Source organism: Euprymna scolopes, chromosome 37 (genome assembly GCF_053919585.1).
Source record: "Euprymna scolopes isolate OS-2025 chromosome 37, ASM5391958v1, whole genome shotgun sequence".
NCBI classification, from domain to species: Eukaryota; Metazoa; Mollusca; class Cephalopoda; order Sepiida; family Sepiolidae; genus Euprymna; species Euprymna scolopes.
The window spans coordinates 27,913,400-27,930,218 of record NC_136518.1 but is presented as its reverse complement, the minus strand read 5'-3'; the positions used below and the strand labels follow the sequence as shown (position 1 = coordinate 27,930,218).

General features: G+C 32.7%; 1 protein-coding gene across 2 annotated transcripts in view; it reads left to right on the top strand.

The window, feature by feature from the left end:
- The window catches only part of LOC145261111 (uncharacterized), a 550,838-nt gene that overhangs the window by 242,844 nt on the left and 291,175 nt on the right, over positions 1–16,819 (top strand). For both annotated transcript variants that reach the window (XM_080119336.1, XM_080119335.1), the window contains exon 2: positions 4,749–6,997. In XM_080119336.1, the coding sequence (XP_079975462.1) occupies positions 4,749–6,997 (2,249 nt within the window). The remainder of the gene's footprint in view (positions 1–4,748; positions 6,998–16,819) is intronic.

Below are 16,819 nucleotides of genomic sequence, written 5' to 3'. Positions count from 1 at the left end.
TAGGAGTCGGCCATCTTGGTTTAGTCAGTTCGTTCGTACAGTTTAGACAGACTACAAGTGTCTCAACATGTTTGACCAAGATGGGTGCCTCTACTGAAATTTGAAGAAACTTGTATTAATAAGTCTTTTTTCTTTTTTTTTTTTTTTTTCTTTATTTTGAAACTTTGACTTACACTTGACACCAGAAGACACCAGCAATGTTAGAGTTATTGAACTTGGTGGCCTTCTTCTTTCCCTTGTCTCGATATTCAATATGATGTTCGGCTATCAGTAACATGTGTTCATCCAACGCCGCTTGATGTACCAAGTTAATTAACACTAATATCCTATCATGTATATGGCTGTAACATATCAAGGCTGGTTTAAAATGTCATTTTTGAACAACATTTGTTTTAGCTGTCCTTGCTGCTAATAAGCGCTAAGGTATCCCTGCTAATAAGTGCTAAGAGCTTCTTTACTAATTTTTTTGACATATGTTCACTTTTCTAATTAAATAATTAAAAATATATGGCTAAAAAGATTCATTAATCTATCTATAAATCTAGTGTGTGTGTGAGCACTTCTCAACCTATATACTCAATTAATTTTTGATCTACAGAAATTCGGTATATAGGATATTCAGTCATGTGGAAAACTTTTTAATCTGTTTTCATCCAGAAAAAAGGGACTAAGGGATCAAAATTGGAAAATTGTTACATGAGATTTTTATGTTTTTAACTGTTTCACGACTGTGCATGCACAGTCGTGAAACATGATAAATTCCTTATATTAAATATGAGTTAGTTTGAAAACACTCTTTAAAAGTCATGTCATACTTGACTCACTGCCTTTAGGTTTTGGTTTCGATCTCAGCTTGAGTATTTTTTTTTTTTTAATTATTAGAAGTGAATTGTTTAAAAAAAACATAATACTTGTATTCACATCTCTCAGTTTGTTTCCTTTTTTTTCTCTTCTTTTTTTATGTTACGTTTAATACCTATGGTATTTTTGTTTATATATAATAAATAAGAATTCTGCATTAATTAAAATATAATATTTATGCATATTTTACGACCGGTACATCTTCTAGTATATCTATGAAAGCGAGTGTGTGTGTGTGAGAGGTCATTTCTCAAACTTTTGATCAACAAAATTGAAATTTGATATATAGGGGGTTCAGACATATGGAAAACTTTTTAATTGGTTTTCATCTGGAAAAAAAGTGCACTTTTATACATTTTACAAAGTAAGTTATTAAATTTTTATACCTTATTTTGTAAAATTTATAAAAGTGCACTTTGAAGATAAATAAATTTCAAATTGAATCTTGTACCTTTATTGAATCTTGTACCTTTATTTTTAAAGCCTATAGTAAAAACATTTTGTTTAACAATTTTCATGCCTTGGATGAAATGCTTTTCTAACTTGTATAATTATTAACAGGAAAATTGGTGAAAGTCAAAATGGAGTCCGTGCTATTTTTAAATATTATTTTCAAGTTTAATTAAAGTTTTACGATACCTGGGTTATTTTTTATTTAAAAATCCGCTTACTGGTGTTTGCATCAACAATATCGAAGTCCACTGGTCTCGTATTAAAAGAAGACTGAAATGCATATCAGGATGAGTATGAGAAATGAAATGGTCTCATGTTGATGAGGCCATGTATAGAGAGGCTTATAACATGAAAAGTGAAAAAATATTAGATAATTTTAAAACATTTTTAGAGCATGTTCATAAAAAATATGATAATGAAAAAAAATCCCAATAAGCTTTGGGAAAAAAACATGTTTTGAACAATTGAAATTTTTATTTTTTTATTTTTGAATAAAAAATAATTATTAAAACAAAAACAGTAGTGTTCTCATTGAGTAGTTTTTATTTTATTCGAGAAAATAAAAGGTACTCATGCACTTAGTGAGCCGTGCTGAAATAATGACATCATTTAGAAAGCCATTCTTAACATAGGGACGTGAGGGTGTTGTGTACCTATTCTGTACTTTCACCTAACAATTTAATAAAAACCGGTATCGTAAAACTTCCATTAAACTTGAAAATACTATTTAAAAATAGCGCGGGTACTTTCACCTAACAATTTAATAAGAACAGGTATCGTAAAACTTTAATTAAACTTGAAAGTACTATTTAAAAATAGCGCAGATTCCACTGACACCAAATAACATTTCACTGTGTTTCGATCTAGGACATTCTATGAGAGGTATATACATGTTAAAGCTTTTTGTTTATTTTTGTTTATCGCCACAAGTGCTAATTTTGACTTTCACCAATTTTCCTTTAAATAACAATTAGAAACTCTTCAAACATTGGGCGAGCCACTTAAACCATTAAAAAAAGTAACGGTAACATAAGTACATAAGCACCATTTTCTTTTCTTTTTTTTTTTTGCTGTGCTTTGTTTTCATTTTATTTGTTTGTTAAGTCCGTCAAAAAAAAAAAATAAAAATAATAAAAGAATACAAAAACAATAAGAAGAAAAGGGTATCGTAAAACTTTAATTAAACTTGAGAATAATATTTAAAAATAGCACAGATTCCATTTTGATTTTCACCAATTTTCCTGTTAATAATTACATAAACTCTGGCCCCCCCCCCCCAAAAAAAAAAAAAATCGGTGTAGGTCCCGGAGACGAGCCTCGTTCTGACATTCGGAAAATTTGGGTTAACAACTGGTGAAGCTACCAAAAAAAAAGTTATATATTGTATGAGGTGTTTTTTTGTTTTATTCACTTTAAATTTATTCTTTGTGGTGAGAGTTTATCGGTTTCAAATGTTTTCAGTGTTGAGTAGGGTTGACCAGTTGTATCAAAAACTACTTTTGGTTTGTTGGCCCCAAAATTTAGCTGAATTTTGATCAGAGGACACATTCTTAAATGTGATGTAGGTCATACTTTTCATCACACTGTTTACATTCGGTTTATTAGCATGTAGACCAGTGCTCCATTTGGATGTATGTCCATATTTCATCCCTCCTTTTCTGAAACCGAGTATTTAAAGTGGCCATGCTGTTTTTAATGATAATAAATAGAAAAATATTGTTTGTTTCTATTAGTTTCCTGATGGTATGCATTCTTGTGTTTGTCCAATTGATCATGTCACCTATCACAAGAAAATTGTGTTTGGGGACATTCTGGATATGAGAAGAGAATTCTTTAAAAAATGCCTCATGGATGTTGGTTGGGTTGTAGCAAAATATTGTACATATACATGGATTTCTGCTAAAAGTAACAATCACCTCAATGTTGAACTAATGTTGAACTAATCACCTGTTGATGATTGGATTGGTGGAATTATGCAGATGAGGATATAAATGTTCAAGTATTACCCCAATCATGTTTTTTAGTACGATATTCAAATGATATAATCGAAGTATATCAAAACATGACAGATTATGAATTTATTTTGGCCTTCAGGTTGGTATTACAAGTCTTTCCCATTTACTCTAAATTCTTTTATAACAAAACTAGCGGGGGGGGGGGGTACCCAGCATTGCCCAGGTGTTTGGAGGTGTGTGTGGTTTTGGCTAAATCAAAACTCCGGGGGTGGGGGTGGGGTTTAAAATTAAAAAAAAAGTTTTGGTAGGTAAGTATGAGGATCGAACGCGAATCCTTGAGGCAAAGTTGGAAATTAAAGTGTAAAAAACAACGTGTGACGTTAATCATTGGGCTACCGCAAAATACTAACTGAAACACATTTGAATTTATTTAAATATTTAGAATTGGCAGGTGCACGTTTTAATGACTTAATGAGGTCAACTTTGACTGCGGGGTAGTATTTCATTTACTGCAGGAACGCTTTTTTTATTTTTAATTTCCCAAAATGTGGGGGGGGGGACCAGCTCCCCATAAAAAGGGGATTATCCAAATTGAATAGCAATTGTCTGATATAAGGAAAATATTTCCACATTGATCAAATCTGATTGCTTTCGGACATTTCTGGCGATTGCGACCGAAAAATACGGCCAGAATTAGTGTCGCTTTTATTATATGAAGAAGCCTAATCCACATGCGGCGAAAAATGTTGAATATTTATCTTTTCCAAGTCGAGCAAATTAAATAGACAGGCGATCTCCGTTTTTAACTCATAGATATTATGATTTATATGTGATATAAAAAGTTTTAAGAAGTTGTGAGCCGACCAACCGCTTCTCGGAAAAAAGCCTTTTACAGACATACACAAAAAGTGAACATACATACACACATTTTCGCTTTTATATTTATAGATGAAAGTTCAATCTTCCAAATGATTAAACATATTTCCTTACTCTCATTCATACTGAATATTTTTAAAGCTAATTTGAATCCATTTCTATGCCTGCATTTGAAAATGACCTATTTTTTTATTTAAGAAAATGCTTTTGGTAAATTATTTTTTATTAATACATTAATGTTTCATATATTTTTAGTTTTACTATCATTTCTTTGGTATAATTTTCTTTTTAATTAAATTTCCTTAATTTTATTTACAAAATTTTATATACTGTCATTATATAAAAAAATTGGACATATCAAATTTTCTGAATAGGTTTTAGTTTCTTATGAAAATACATTTATTTCATTTCTTAATTTTATTGTTTGATGATAAAATTTAATAAATCTAAATTTATCTTTGAGATAAAATTACAGCCTGTTGATTTCTGCTTTTTTTTTTAAAATTTATTTTTGACCAAAACTTGATTGGTAATGCAATTAATAGCCTTCTTTTGAAATTTCTTATTATTCTTTACCGTTTTTCCTTTTTTCTTTTTTTATAGGTTACTCTTCATATGGTCAACCACATGCTGGTTATCAGAGAGTGGCCTCTACTTATGCAGGCCCTACTTACAGTGGGTACCATCAACATGGTCAGACAGCCATAGTCCAACCAGCTCAAGCGCAACCACCACCTCCACCTCAAGTACCTCCCACACAACATCAGTCACAATACCAAATGCAACCAACACACCAGCAACAGTTGCAACAACAGCCACAGACTTATCAACTGCACAATGTTACAGTCAATAGTCAGACCCATGCCTACCCAACCACCCAGACCACTGCTCCAACAGCTCATTCTGTTTATCAAGCTCAAGCACCTCCACCTCCTCCACCACAGCCAACTCATACTGCATACCAGCCCCAGCACACAACTCACCCTGTGTACCAAACTCCAGCAGCTGCTCCCCAACCAACAACGCATTCAGTCTACCAAACCCAACCTCCGGTTCCGAGCCCAGCACAAACGCCTCAAACTCATTCAGTATATCAAACTCAGCCGACAACCCCACAAGCACAGCCCCCACAACCCACGCAACAAGCCCCTCCTCAACAGCCTCCACCACCGCCACCACCACCTCAGACTTACCAGACATATGGGTCACAGATACCTAAAGTAAGATCTCAACCAATCTCGGTCACTTCAGCCAGTCCAGTTAATCATTCACCAATACAATCCCAACAGCCACAAGCATATAACTACACTGCGCAGAACACAACTTACCCAAATGTAACGGTAACCACACGTACTGCAATTGGCACTGACTATCGGCCACTGCTTAAGTCTCGTTATTACCCAACAAATGATGTCTTGAAAGCTCGTCCCTGCCAGCAAGAAACATATCAGACAACAAACCAGCAACCAACACTGCAAGCACAGCCAACTCAACAGCAACAACAGTATTCATATCAGGATTCAGTGACTGACTCACAGTACGCGTATAAAGAAACAGTAAGCAAACCAGTTTACCAGACAGCCTATCCAGATAATAATACTCTAAAAACAACGTATCAGCCGCAAACTCAGTACTCCGCTGGCACAAAACTTCCTACACAATATCAGGCGAGCACAAAACCTCCATCTCCATACCCAACAAGTGCAAAACAAGTGAGCACATATCAACCAACTCCAAAGCCACCAACACTCTACCAAAGTGGTTCCAAACTGACACCACAGTACTCAGTTACGGCAAAATCTGTAACTCAGTATCATAGTGGTACAAAACCAACGACACAGTTTGAAAATACAACAAAGTCCAATACTTTGTATCAGACTGGAACAAAGACTCCAACACAATACCAAGCAGGAACTAAAATGATGATTTCATTTTCAAATGCAATAAAACCAGTGAACCAATTTCAAAGTAGTCCAAAACTGCTGACCCAGTATCAGGGTGGAATTAAACCTCCGAGCTTGTATTCATCTGGTACGAAGCCACAATTTCAGTCAAGCACGAGTCTTGCTAAACCTCAATATACACCTGCAATTCCTAAAACTTCGTATCAGTCTAATACAAAGACCCATTACCAATCACATGTCACAGAAGCAGGTACAAAACTTCAATATCAGTATCAGAAAACAGCAACAGGTGAAACCCAATTTGATCAATACCAAGAAACACAGCAACAACAAAACCATTCACCATATCGTTATCAACCAATTAAGACGAGCTACAGTGGGGATAGTGTGCAAAAAGCTGTGACCACCCCTAGTGTCATCCGTAAGTTGCCAGAAGCTGACTCCACAAATGATATACCTAAGATGAAAACCGATGATGATGGTGATACTAACAAGACTGCTGAACCTCTTTCATCTGTATCTCCACCAGTGCCAAATGCCACTAACTTGACATCGGCCTCAGAGAAATCAACAACAGTAAAGGAGACTGAAACTGATGAAAATGTTGTCACTGATGAAATACAAGATAAAGAAGAAAAGATGATGGATGATGATGCTGATTCTTTAGACAAAACAAATTTTGAGAATGGTGATGAGTCACAGCCTACTATGAAGATTCTTAAAGAACTTATGCAACCAATGCTGTGTAAATTGTGCAATGTAGCAATGAATGCTGCCATCCAGTCAGACCAGCATTATAATGGAAAAAACCATGCCAAAAAAGTGCGCCTTTTCATGCTGAGTGGGGGTACTCAACTGCCAGCTACTAAAAATCGTCCGGCTGTGGATTACAAGCCTGGACAAGAAATACCAGTAGTAATTGCTAGCAATAGTGCTAGTAATGGCCAGGTAAGTTAAATTTGTGTCTTCTTTGTGTATGACAGTTTTTGTAAAGTTTGCTCAATATGTTTTTCTTAAATATTGGGCTATTTTAAAAGAAAAGTATAAAAATAAATCAAGGTTTGAACAATAAATCTATGAAAAATATGAAAATGGTGAATAGTTTTACATACAAATCTTTTTTCAATGTGCTTATTTACTTCCCTTCCCATTAGAGCACTTAGACACAAGTGGGGAAAATCCATCTACCAAAAAAGAGGCACTCTGGATTGGAGTGAAAATCAAAGTAGCTTTACAATGACTAGCATTACAAGCGTATGCTGTATTTTCGTGGACATCGGCAATATTACATACCTAATGTGTTTCAACAAGTCATATCTTTTTTATTTGTGGGTCAATTTTTAAAAGAATTACATTGCTGGAAAGGGAATAGAATAAGCATTCCAATGATGTTAATTTATTTTGCTTTTATGCATTCAGTGTTTTTATGCTCCAAGTTAAAAATGAAAAAACGGTAAAAAATGACGACAGCAAAAAAGGAAACAGTTTTTTCAATGTTTACATTTCATATGTTACCTATGGATACATATGCGCGAGGTCACATTTGATTGGATATGGCTGAAATTTTATAGGCTATATAAGCATAGAAGTCCATCTCTACTGGACTTTGATTTATATTTTTACAACCACAGGAAGCAAAGTTACAACCGAGCAAAGTTGATGAAGAATATTTCAAAATTGATAAGATAAATCGGTATATATCATCCATTTTCATATAGATAATAGTTTCAGAATTATTTTCATGTAAATATTTGATAATTATTAATTGTGCAGACATTTCTTTAAAACATTATCTTTTATAGAAATTCAAATTCGCTTAATGGCGCTTAATGTGCTCAGCTGTCTAAAGTCAGCACATTAATGAGTTCCGTTGTATTCTCTTAAAAATAATAAAAAACAACTTTTTTTTGCTTTCAAAATGAAAGCAGAAATATCAGTTCCATTTTTTATTCTGAGTTTGTCAAAAAATTATTTTCAAGTTTTTCAAATTTGATTTCCAAACAATACTATTTTGTTTTTTAACACTTTTAGTATACATGTACTAAAAGCGTTAAAAAACAACAAAATGTACGAAGTACATGCGTTTCTGTCATCATTGTATTTATAATTTCTTACTTGTACTTAAGGTAGAATTGTTTTTTAGTGGTCAAAAAACAAACCAAAAAAATATATAACAAATAAAAGGTACTTGTGCACTTATGCTACCATGCTGAAATAATAACGTTATTATTTAGAAACCCATTTTTAACATGAAGAAGGAAGGATATTTGTTAACTATTCTGTACTTTCATTTAACAATTAAATAAAATATATCTTGAAACTTGAATTTGTTTTTAACTTATTGTCAAGACCATATTTTCGAATCTGTAAAATAAACAAATAAAATAAAAAATTTCATTGTGATGCATTTTGTAAATTTTTACCTTGTTTCCACCTTAACATTTTTCTTTAAAATTACTACCTTTTAAAGTTTTCGGGTATGCTGAAAACGAATATCGCATTTAAATTTTCTGCAAATAAGTAGCTTTCCAGATATTAAGCAATGTCATTTCTTATGTTATTACTAGTGGCCATCTTGGTACATGCATTTGCGCATAGTTTCTTGAGGTTGCGCTTGCATGTACCAAGATGGCAACCAGCGATAACATAAGAAATGACATTGCTTAATATCTGGAAAACTATTTATTTGCAGAAAATTTAAATGCGATATTCGTTTTCAGCATACTCTAAAACCAATAAAAATAATCATTTAAAATGTTAAGGTGGAAACAAGGTAAAAAAATTACTGTTTTATTTCTTTGTTTACATAATTGAATTTTCAGTAAAACAACAGATTAGAAATGATGAAAATTACCATCAACTGGTGAATATATAGTTGTTGCTTATCAAGATTCCTGCTATCCTGGTACTGTGAAAGCTACATCAAGGATTCATGTAGAGTATGATTTATGGTTGCATCTTAGAAAATAAGGGTATATTTTGGGCCAGATAGAAAGGATTTACAAAATTGAAAATTGGACTGGTCCCAAAATGCATAAGTTCTGGTTGACTATGGGAATTTTCATCTTTTACAGAAATCCAAAATCTATATGAAAAATTTTCTTTGATTTATTTCTGAAATTAATTCATATCTACTTAATGTTTTTTTTTTTTTTGAGGGAAGTAGTAAATACCGGCCATGAATGCTCTTTAGGCATTCAATGGCTACAGGCCAGATTAAGCTCTCCTTTGGCGAAGAGGCAGGAAAATGCCTGCTCTCAATAAAGCTATATTTATATACCACTATAATACTTAGTTTTGTTCATGAATAGACACCCACTGTATGATACCATGCGCCAGTTTAAAAAAAAATTGAAATTTGTACATCTTAATTTATAATTCATGGCTTATGGTAAAGAGATACATCAGATTCGACTCCATAATCAGAAAGAGCACACAATGAGTGCTAAGTTTCATGAGAATAGCTTGGAAAAATAAATAAATGGTGGCGAAATGATCAAATTTCTTGAAATGTTGAGGTCCATAATTTAGCCCACTTTTTCTTAAAGTTCTACAGAAAAGCCTAAATTTTGGCACTTAAAATTCTCATAACTTTTGAACTACTGATGGTATTTGCATAATTCAAACGGTTTTAAGCATCTTTTACATAGCTCTTTTCATGCGAGTTGATAAAATAATAATTATCTAAAAAGAAAAAAATTAACTTGTAATGCTACACTGACCAAGGACAGAAATGATTAAGTGATGCATATCTGTCTGTAACCAAAACTACATCACAATTCAAGTTTATTACCTCTTATTTAAGGTAATTCTATTTTGATACAATTTTAATCAAGAAATAATATTTATCATAATTAAATCCTTGATGTACCCTTTAATACCGAATGCAGTGTATGCATACATAAAAAAGAGGTTCACACAGTGAATAGATGGATCTTTTTAAACTTATTTTAATAAAATATTTATGAGTATTACACTATCAGAGAGTGGAGGATTGAAGGAGAAAGAGCAGGAAAAGAAAGAGATGGACAACATTGTGGAGTAGATGGGAGAGAGCTTTGCCACAGCCCAGGTTCTAACCCATGACTAACATGTGGAAATAACTGGTGCAACATTCATAAATCATAAATTATGAGCATTATTAATTTGTAATTATTTTAAACTAGCTGTAGCCGGCCACACATGTGGCTTAGTGGAAATGAAGGGGGGGGGGGAAATGCTGAGGGTTATGGAAATTCCTCCCCTCTCTGAAATCCTCACAAGCCACACCTGGTTTGGTACTTGTGCATTTAACGAACCAGGCGTAACTCAGCATTTGCTCGGCTTTGTCCGACGCATGACGTCAACAGCCGGATATAACTGAGCGTTGCCGATTAAGCAGACGAGAATTTCGCTATCAATTGGAGGAGTGTCACAACTCAAGAAACGCTTATTTGAAGAGAGTTAAAAAAAATTTTGTTTTAAAAAGATAACTGACGAAATAATAATGAATATTACAAACCTTGCGGACCAGCGGCTGCACTAAACTTTTGCCAGCAATGGAAATTGTTGGCAGAAGAGAAAAGGTGTTTACATTTTGGCCAGGATTGTGTACTTGCAAAGAGAACAAGCCTTTCCGACGGTTACGGTTGGAGGTGTAGAAGTGTAACATGTCGTCGATGGACCTCCATTAGGATTAGGACCTTCTTCTCAAAATCCCGACTAACCATCGCATGTATAATAAAAATAATATACTTATGGGCGTTCGAGATGGCATCTACAAAAAATCTCCATCGCGAATGTGGGTTACGTTCTCGCCACACAATTGTGGATTGGAAAATTTTCCTGCGTGATATATGCAGGGACTATTTTCTTAGGAATCCCCGGCAGATTGGAGGCCCAGGCCATACGGTAGAAATCAATGAGTCCGTTTTTAACCGCAGAAAACACAACGTCGGCAGACTTCTGACACCGGTCTGGATACCACCCCGCCGAAAAGGAGGATTCCTTGGTCACTGTATCAAATAGGAACGCTGAAACCCTCCTTCCACTAATAAATAAAAAGAAATCCTTGTTTCTGGCGAAAAAAAAATGTACAAATAATCCTTGTTCCTGCCCCCCCCCCAATGCTTTTTATTGCCCTTTTTTAGGCTTTTTCCATTTATTTGACATAAAGAGTTGCAAAAAAAAAAAATGTTAACTTTTACGTGTTTAAGACATAGACAATGTTTTTTTTTTTTACGTTAAAAATTGAAAAAAAAACCCAGTTCAGACAAAAATAAGTTTCCTATTATTTAACAGAAAAAACTTGTTTTATATGTATTTATTTTGAAAAGAGAAAACAATTTCAAACAATAATAATAAAAAAAACATAAATGAACGGTAGGTTTTTGCTTTTTACTTATTTAATTTTTTTATGTTTCTACATTTTACAATTTCATTGTAGCGTTGTTTTTATTTTATCGCCAACGCTCAGTTTTATCCGGCTGTTGACGTCATGCGCCGGACAAAGCCGAGCAAATGCTGAGTTACCTCTAGTTCGTTAAATGCACAAGTACTCCTGGTTTTTCTTTTATCACATTATTCTCATTGATTACAAACATAACACTCCGGAGTTTTAAAAAAGAAAGTTTTGATGTTTTTTTTTTGTTTTTTTTTTGGTAAATGTAACGACTGGAATACCCTGGCCCAATCACCGCAAAAAAATACATCATGAGTCCGTTTTTAACCGCAGAAAACACAACGTCGGCAGACTTCTGACACCGGTCTGGATACCACCCCGCCGAAAAGGAGGATTTCTTGGTCACTGTATCAAATAGGAACGCTGAAACCCTCCTTCCACTAATAAATAAAAAGAAATCCTTGTTTCTGGCGAAAAAAAAATGTACAAATAATCCTTGTTCCTGCCCCCCCCCAATGCTTTTTATTGCCCTTTTTTAGGCTTTTTCCATTTATTTGACAACTTAAAAACTGAAACTTGAAATGAAATGAAACCTCAATTATTTATTTATTGTTGTTTTTTGTTGCACTGTTCTTTATTTAGGCATGCATTTACCAGGAAAGAACAAATTGCTATTTTGTTATCCTTCTTACTAAAACAAAATTGTTATTTCTAGTATTTTTTTCCATGTGTACCAGCTTGAATTACTATTTCGGATTCTCCTAACCCTTGTGCCTCCCAATTTTTAGTCTTCTAAAATTTTAATCACGCGATTACAGTCTAGTGACAATAAAATAAACCGTTCATGCAATTGTCGCTTGTTATGGATTTAACTGAATACAGTTGGTGGTTGTTTTGTAACTATTCTGTAGTTTCACGTAATAATTTATTAAACAAAAAAAAGGAAACTTGAATTTATATGTAGGGATTTTATTATATATTTTCTTGGTGCAGGGGGTTGACCTAGCGAGATAAAAGAGCATTTGAATAAATGCCCAATGATTTAAGTTTGTAATTATTAAAAAAAATCCTGTATAACTTGCCGGAGGATGCTGTGTTTTACGTTTGCCCTAAAAATGGAACGGAAGTTAAATTTTGTTCCGTTTTAATCTTTAATTTTTTTTATTGTGCTCCCCAAAAACGAAAGTAATTGAAAATGTAACCTTCAACAGTCGTTCTTTATATATATACTAGCAGAAGTACCCGTCGTTGACTGGGTTCAAAAACAGCCTACAGAAAATGGACTGTGATTGATGAAAGTATGATAGGTTATGAAAAGGAAGGGGTTGTAAAGAGATAGGTTTTGATAGTCAAAAATTTTACCCTAAGCAAAATATGATGAAAGTAAAGATAATTTTCGCGAAAATATATTTTTTTATATCTACTTTGTTTCCATTCATAGCCAAGAGTGACGAACAAAATGATGTTTCCTTACAAAGAGAAAATGTTATATATATAATAATATAAATATACAAGAAATAAATGTTATAGTCAATAAAAGTTACTTTTATGGTAGAAAAGTTCATTGATTTGTATTTTTAAGTAGTTTGTAAAAATTTTTTTTTTAATTCACGAACCAGTTTAAAAATAAATCAAAATGGCAGCGACTTTGAAATGGAGAGCCCCGTTTTCAATTTGAAGGAGGGGCACCTGAGCATTCTGTGTTAACAATTTAAGAGAGTTCCGTCAACATAAGGAATATTTATAAACATGTTTTAATGTTTTCCGTTATTTTGTGCTTGAGGAATATTCGATTATGGCATGTGTAGTTTATATAAAAATTTATATTTAAAAAGTAGTTATTGCCTCAAATTTTGTTTTAATTTCGGTTCACTGAAATTATTTCAAGTAAAGAGCGTTAAAAACTATTTCAAAACAAAAACAAAACATGAACTGAACTTTTATTGACTATGGTAACATTTATTTCTTGTATATTTATTTTTTGGGTAGTCGTTTGTTGGCTTTTCTGCTAAACACTCTTACTAAATAATATCGACGAAATATAGGAAAACAAAGAAACAAAAACAGTTTTGAAAAATAATGAAGCTTTACTTACTTTAGAAACAGCAAAATGAGATTTTTAATTACTTTAGTTTTTTAAAGCAAAGAATCAATATAAATATGAATAAGAAGAAAATTGCGCCCTTTTCAAGCAGAACAGCTTCGTTTCAGTTTTACAGTCTTGAACGGTGTAGTATTGTGCGGTTGAATTCAGGGTTGTACTATTGTAATGTTAAGAACACGCAGAAAGGGTTGTAATCAATTGAATTCCTTATAGTACACTGACAAAAAAAAGCTAAACAGATGTATAAATAAAAATAAAAAGGTTATGCAAATGTTTTTAAAAAGACACGTAATCACGTGAGCAGGATTTTTCCCTTCTTTTGACATGATAACAAGTAACGTTCTTATTTTTTATTATTTATCAATTTTCAAAAGAGTGCCACATGCAAGTGGAAAAGGAAAAAAAACAGATGCAAAATTTGTGTCGAGAATTGTCTAAAGTTCCGACTTTTTCTTTGGCTTTCACTTTAATAAAAGCGTAAATTAATGAGGTGAATTTATTTGACACAATATGATTCAACTCAAAACAAATAAAAGCTAACGTGAATAAAGATTAAAGTTAAGGTGTTATTGTGGACCCTTACCCCTTTTAAAAAACCTTGTTAAACTTTGTGACATATTTACATTCTATGGAGGTCAGGCGCGAACGAACACCCAATGATTTTATTATATCTTATTTCTTCAAACTGAAACATAATTATCAAAGTATACTTACGCAAATAGATATGAAAAGTCTTTGTTAAAGTTTATGCTATATTTCCATGAAGTACAGGTGTGAACGCAGACCCCACAATTTTATTATACCATCCTTATTTAAGTTGAAACATACTTATCAAAGTATTATGTACATCTATATCAAAAACCCTTGTAAACTTTTTTTTCATTTTTTATTTTCCTACTTTGGAGGCCAGGCGCGAACGCAGACCCCACAATTTTTATGAACCACCGTTCTGCCCGATCAAACATACCCATTCCTGATCTTCGATACATCTTCTATCATTATATGTAATCAGTTTTTTAAAAAAGTCAACCATATAGGAGCTTATTCGTGACCAGACACACACATACACACAGACGTTAAGCTTTATATTATAGATATATATATATATAAAAGCAAAAGATTTATTTTTTTTTTTTATAAAAATAAAATTTTATAAACAAAAACGAAAAAGTCAATTTGGTATACCTTTGTGGTAATATTTTTTTGCATGTCCAACTCGCCGATCACATTTGAAATGTTGACTTTTCTGTTTTCGAGTATGCATACAATGAATAAACACCCCAACCATCCCTTTCTAAGAATGTCTTTCTGAACAGGCGCCTCCAACCGCCCCAGGTTAAGAACGGCTTTCTGAATAGACACCTTGAACCTTTTCAGTATACCCCAAAACCCATAAAAAATGACATGTCGAATGTGAGCAATGAGTTAGATGTAATGTAAACATGTACCGAATTTAAAACGGAATGAAATATAAATTTCTGTTCCATTTTTAAAACAACCGTAAAACAGAGCATTCTCCATAAGTTTTATCAAAAATCATTTTATTTTCAGTTATTCTGTACATTCACCTAACAATTAGCAATACACATGAAAAAATTTAAATGGCTTAAAATATTTCAATATTGGTATATATAGAAAGAGCTTGATAAGTTAAGAAAGAATCTTTTTAAATTTTTTAAATCCAATTAAAATCAAGGAAGTTATGGCTATTTTTATGCCCAGTGTGTTTGGATATTTTCCCCTCTTTAAGACCATATGCATTTTGTCACATTTTTTGCACTACCTTTTCAGTAAAAATGCTATATCTTTGTTAAAACGCAAGACTAAGCAATGGAATTTGCCATATAAGTGTATTTTTGTGCAAGGAATCTGAATATGCTATTGAAAATCTCCAGAAATTAATGGTTTTCAAATAATCTGCAGTGCACATAAATATGCTGCGATTGCTTGAAAATGCCATGTATTCATTAAAAGAAGAGAAGTTAGAGAACTCAAAGTTTAGTTGTAATGCATTTTATGTGCCAAAAACTGAAATCGAAATCTATGATTGGTTAAAAATGAATATATTGCAATATTTCTTTGATATTATTGTAGATTAATACCTTCTGTTACCCCTCCCCATCTGACCACCTCTCCAAAATATGTGATTCTACCTTTATAGACAATTGCATGTGAACAACTTGACAAACTTTAATAAAAGATAAACAAAAATTATTTTAGAATTTAATATAAAATAATTTCTCATTTTGAATCATTCGAGCGTTTTAGAGCAGTTACCCCCCTCCCCCTTTTTCCTATAATAGATAAATCCTGGGTGTTTTTTTTTGTTTGTTTTCTAAAAGGTGATTATGTGTGGTTTTAAGAGGGTCTTTGTGCAATTATAAGAAGGTAGGGAGGTTGCCACTCTGACTTTGGGTTAATGATAGGGCTAAGGAAAATTATGTGCAAACATCCTGAAGACTTGATAGAAACAAAACAAAAACAATTTTAGAATTTAGAGTGGAGGTTGGTTTCACATAAATGTAAAATAATCCACCATTTCAAGACGATCCTAGTGTTTTAGGACAGGTGACCAATTTATTTGGGAGGGGGGATTAGTCATGTGCACTTTTCTTTAAACGTTTTTATGCTTTTTTTTTACGTTTTACGTTTACAGACGAAGTTTGTTTAGTGGGAGCTCTGTCACTTGTACTTGGCGTCATTGTTAAGGCTGAAGGTTTTAGGAGGAGGCTTGCCACTCGTACGTAGGATTAGATATAGAATTAAGTGAGTTTGTTTTTAAGAGAGTGTTTGATACCCATTGTGAAACTTTACAAGAATTATGAGAAACAGACAAAAATAAATGTTATTTAAAAAAGTGACGTCCCTCTAACAGAAAACATGATGCTTGGAAAAAAATTCTATTTAAAACAAAGTTTTTGCTAAAACTGGCAAATTGTTAAAAATTTTGAATTAATGTTATTTTGATTTTTAATTACATTTCATGTCTTTTCCTACCGCTGTTATTTTTTAACTGAGCACCTCCTACAAATATTTAAATATTGATTATTTTTATTTTATTTTATTTTTTTTAATAATCAGGTAGATTAGTTTCCATTCGATAATAATTCACTGAAAACATTTTTTAAGGGACGAAAATTAGACGTGTGTGTACCGTTCGTACACGTGAACCAAAACATCATATTTCACATTTTCGCTTGTTGAAATATTTTAAAATTTACTACTACCCAAATTTTAAAAAATATTTGTATGGTTGATAACAAATTAGCTATAACTAAACGTGTAA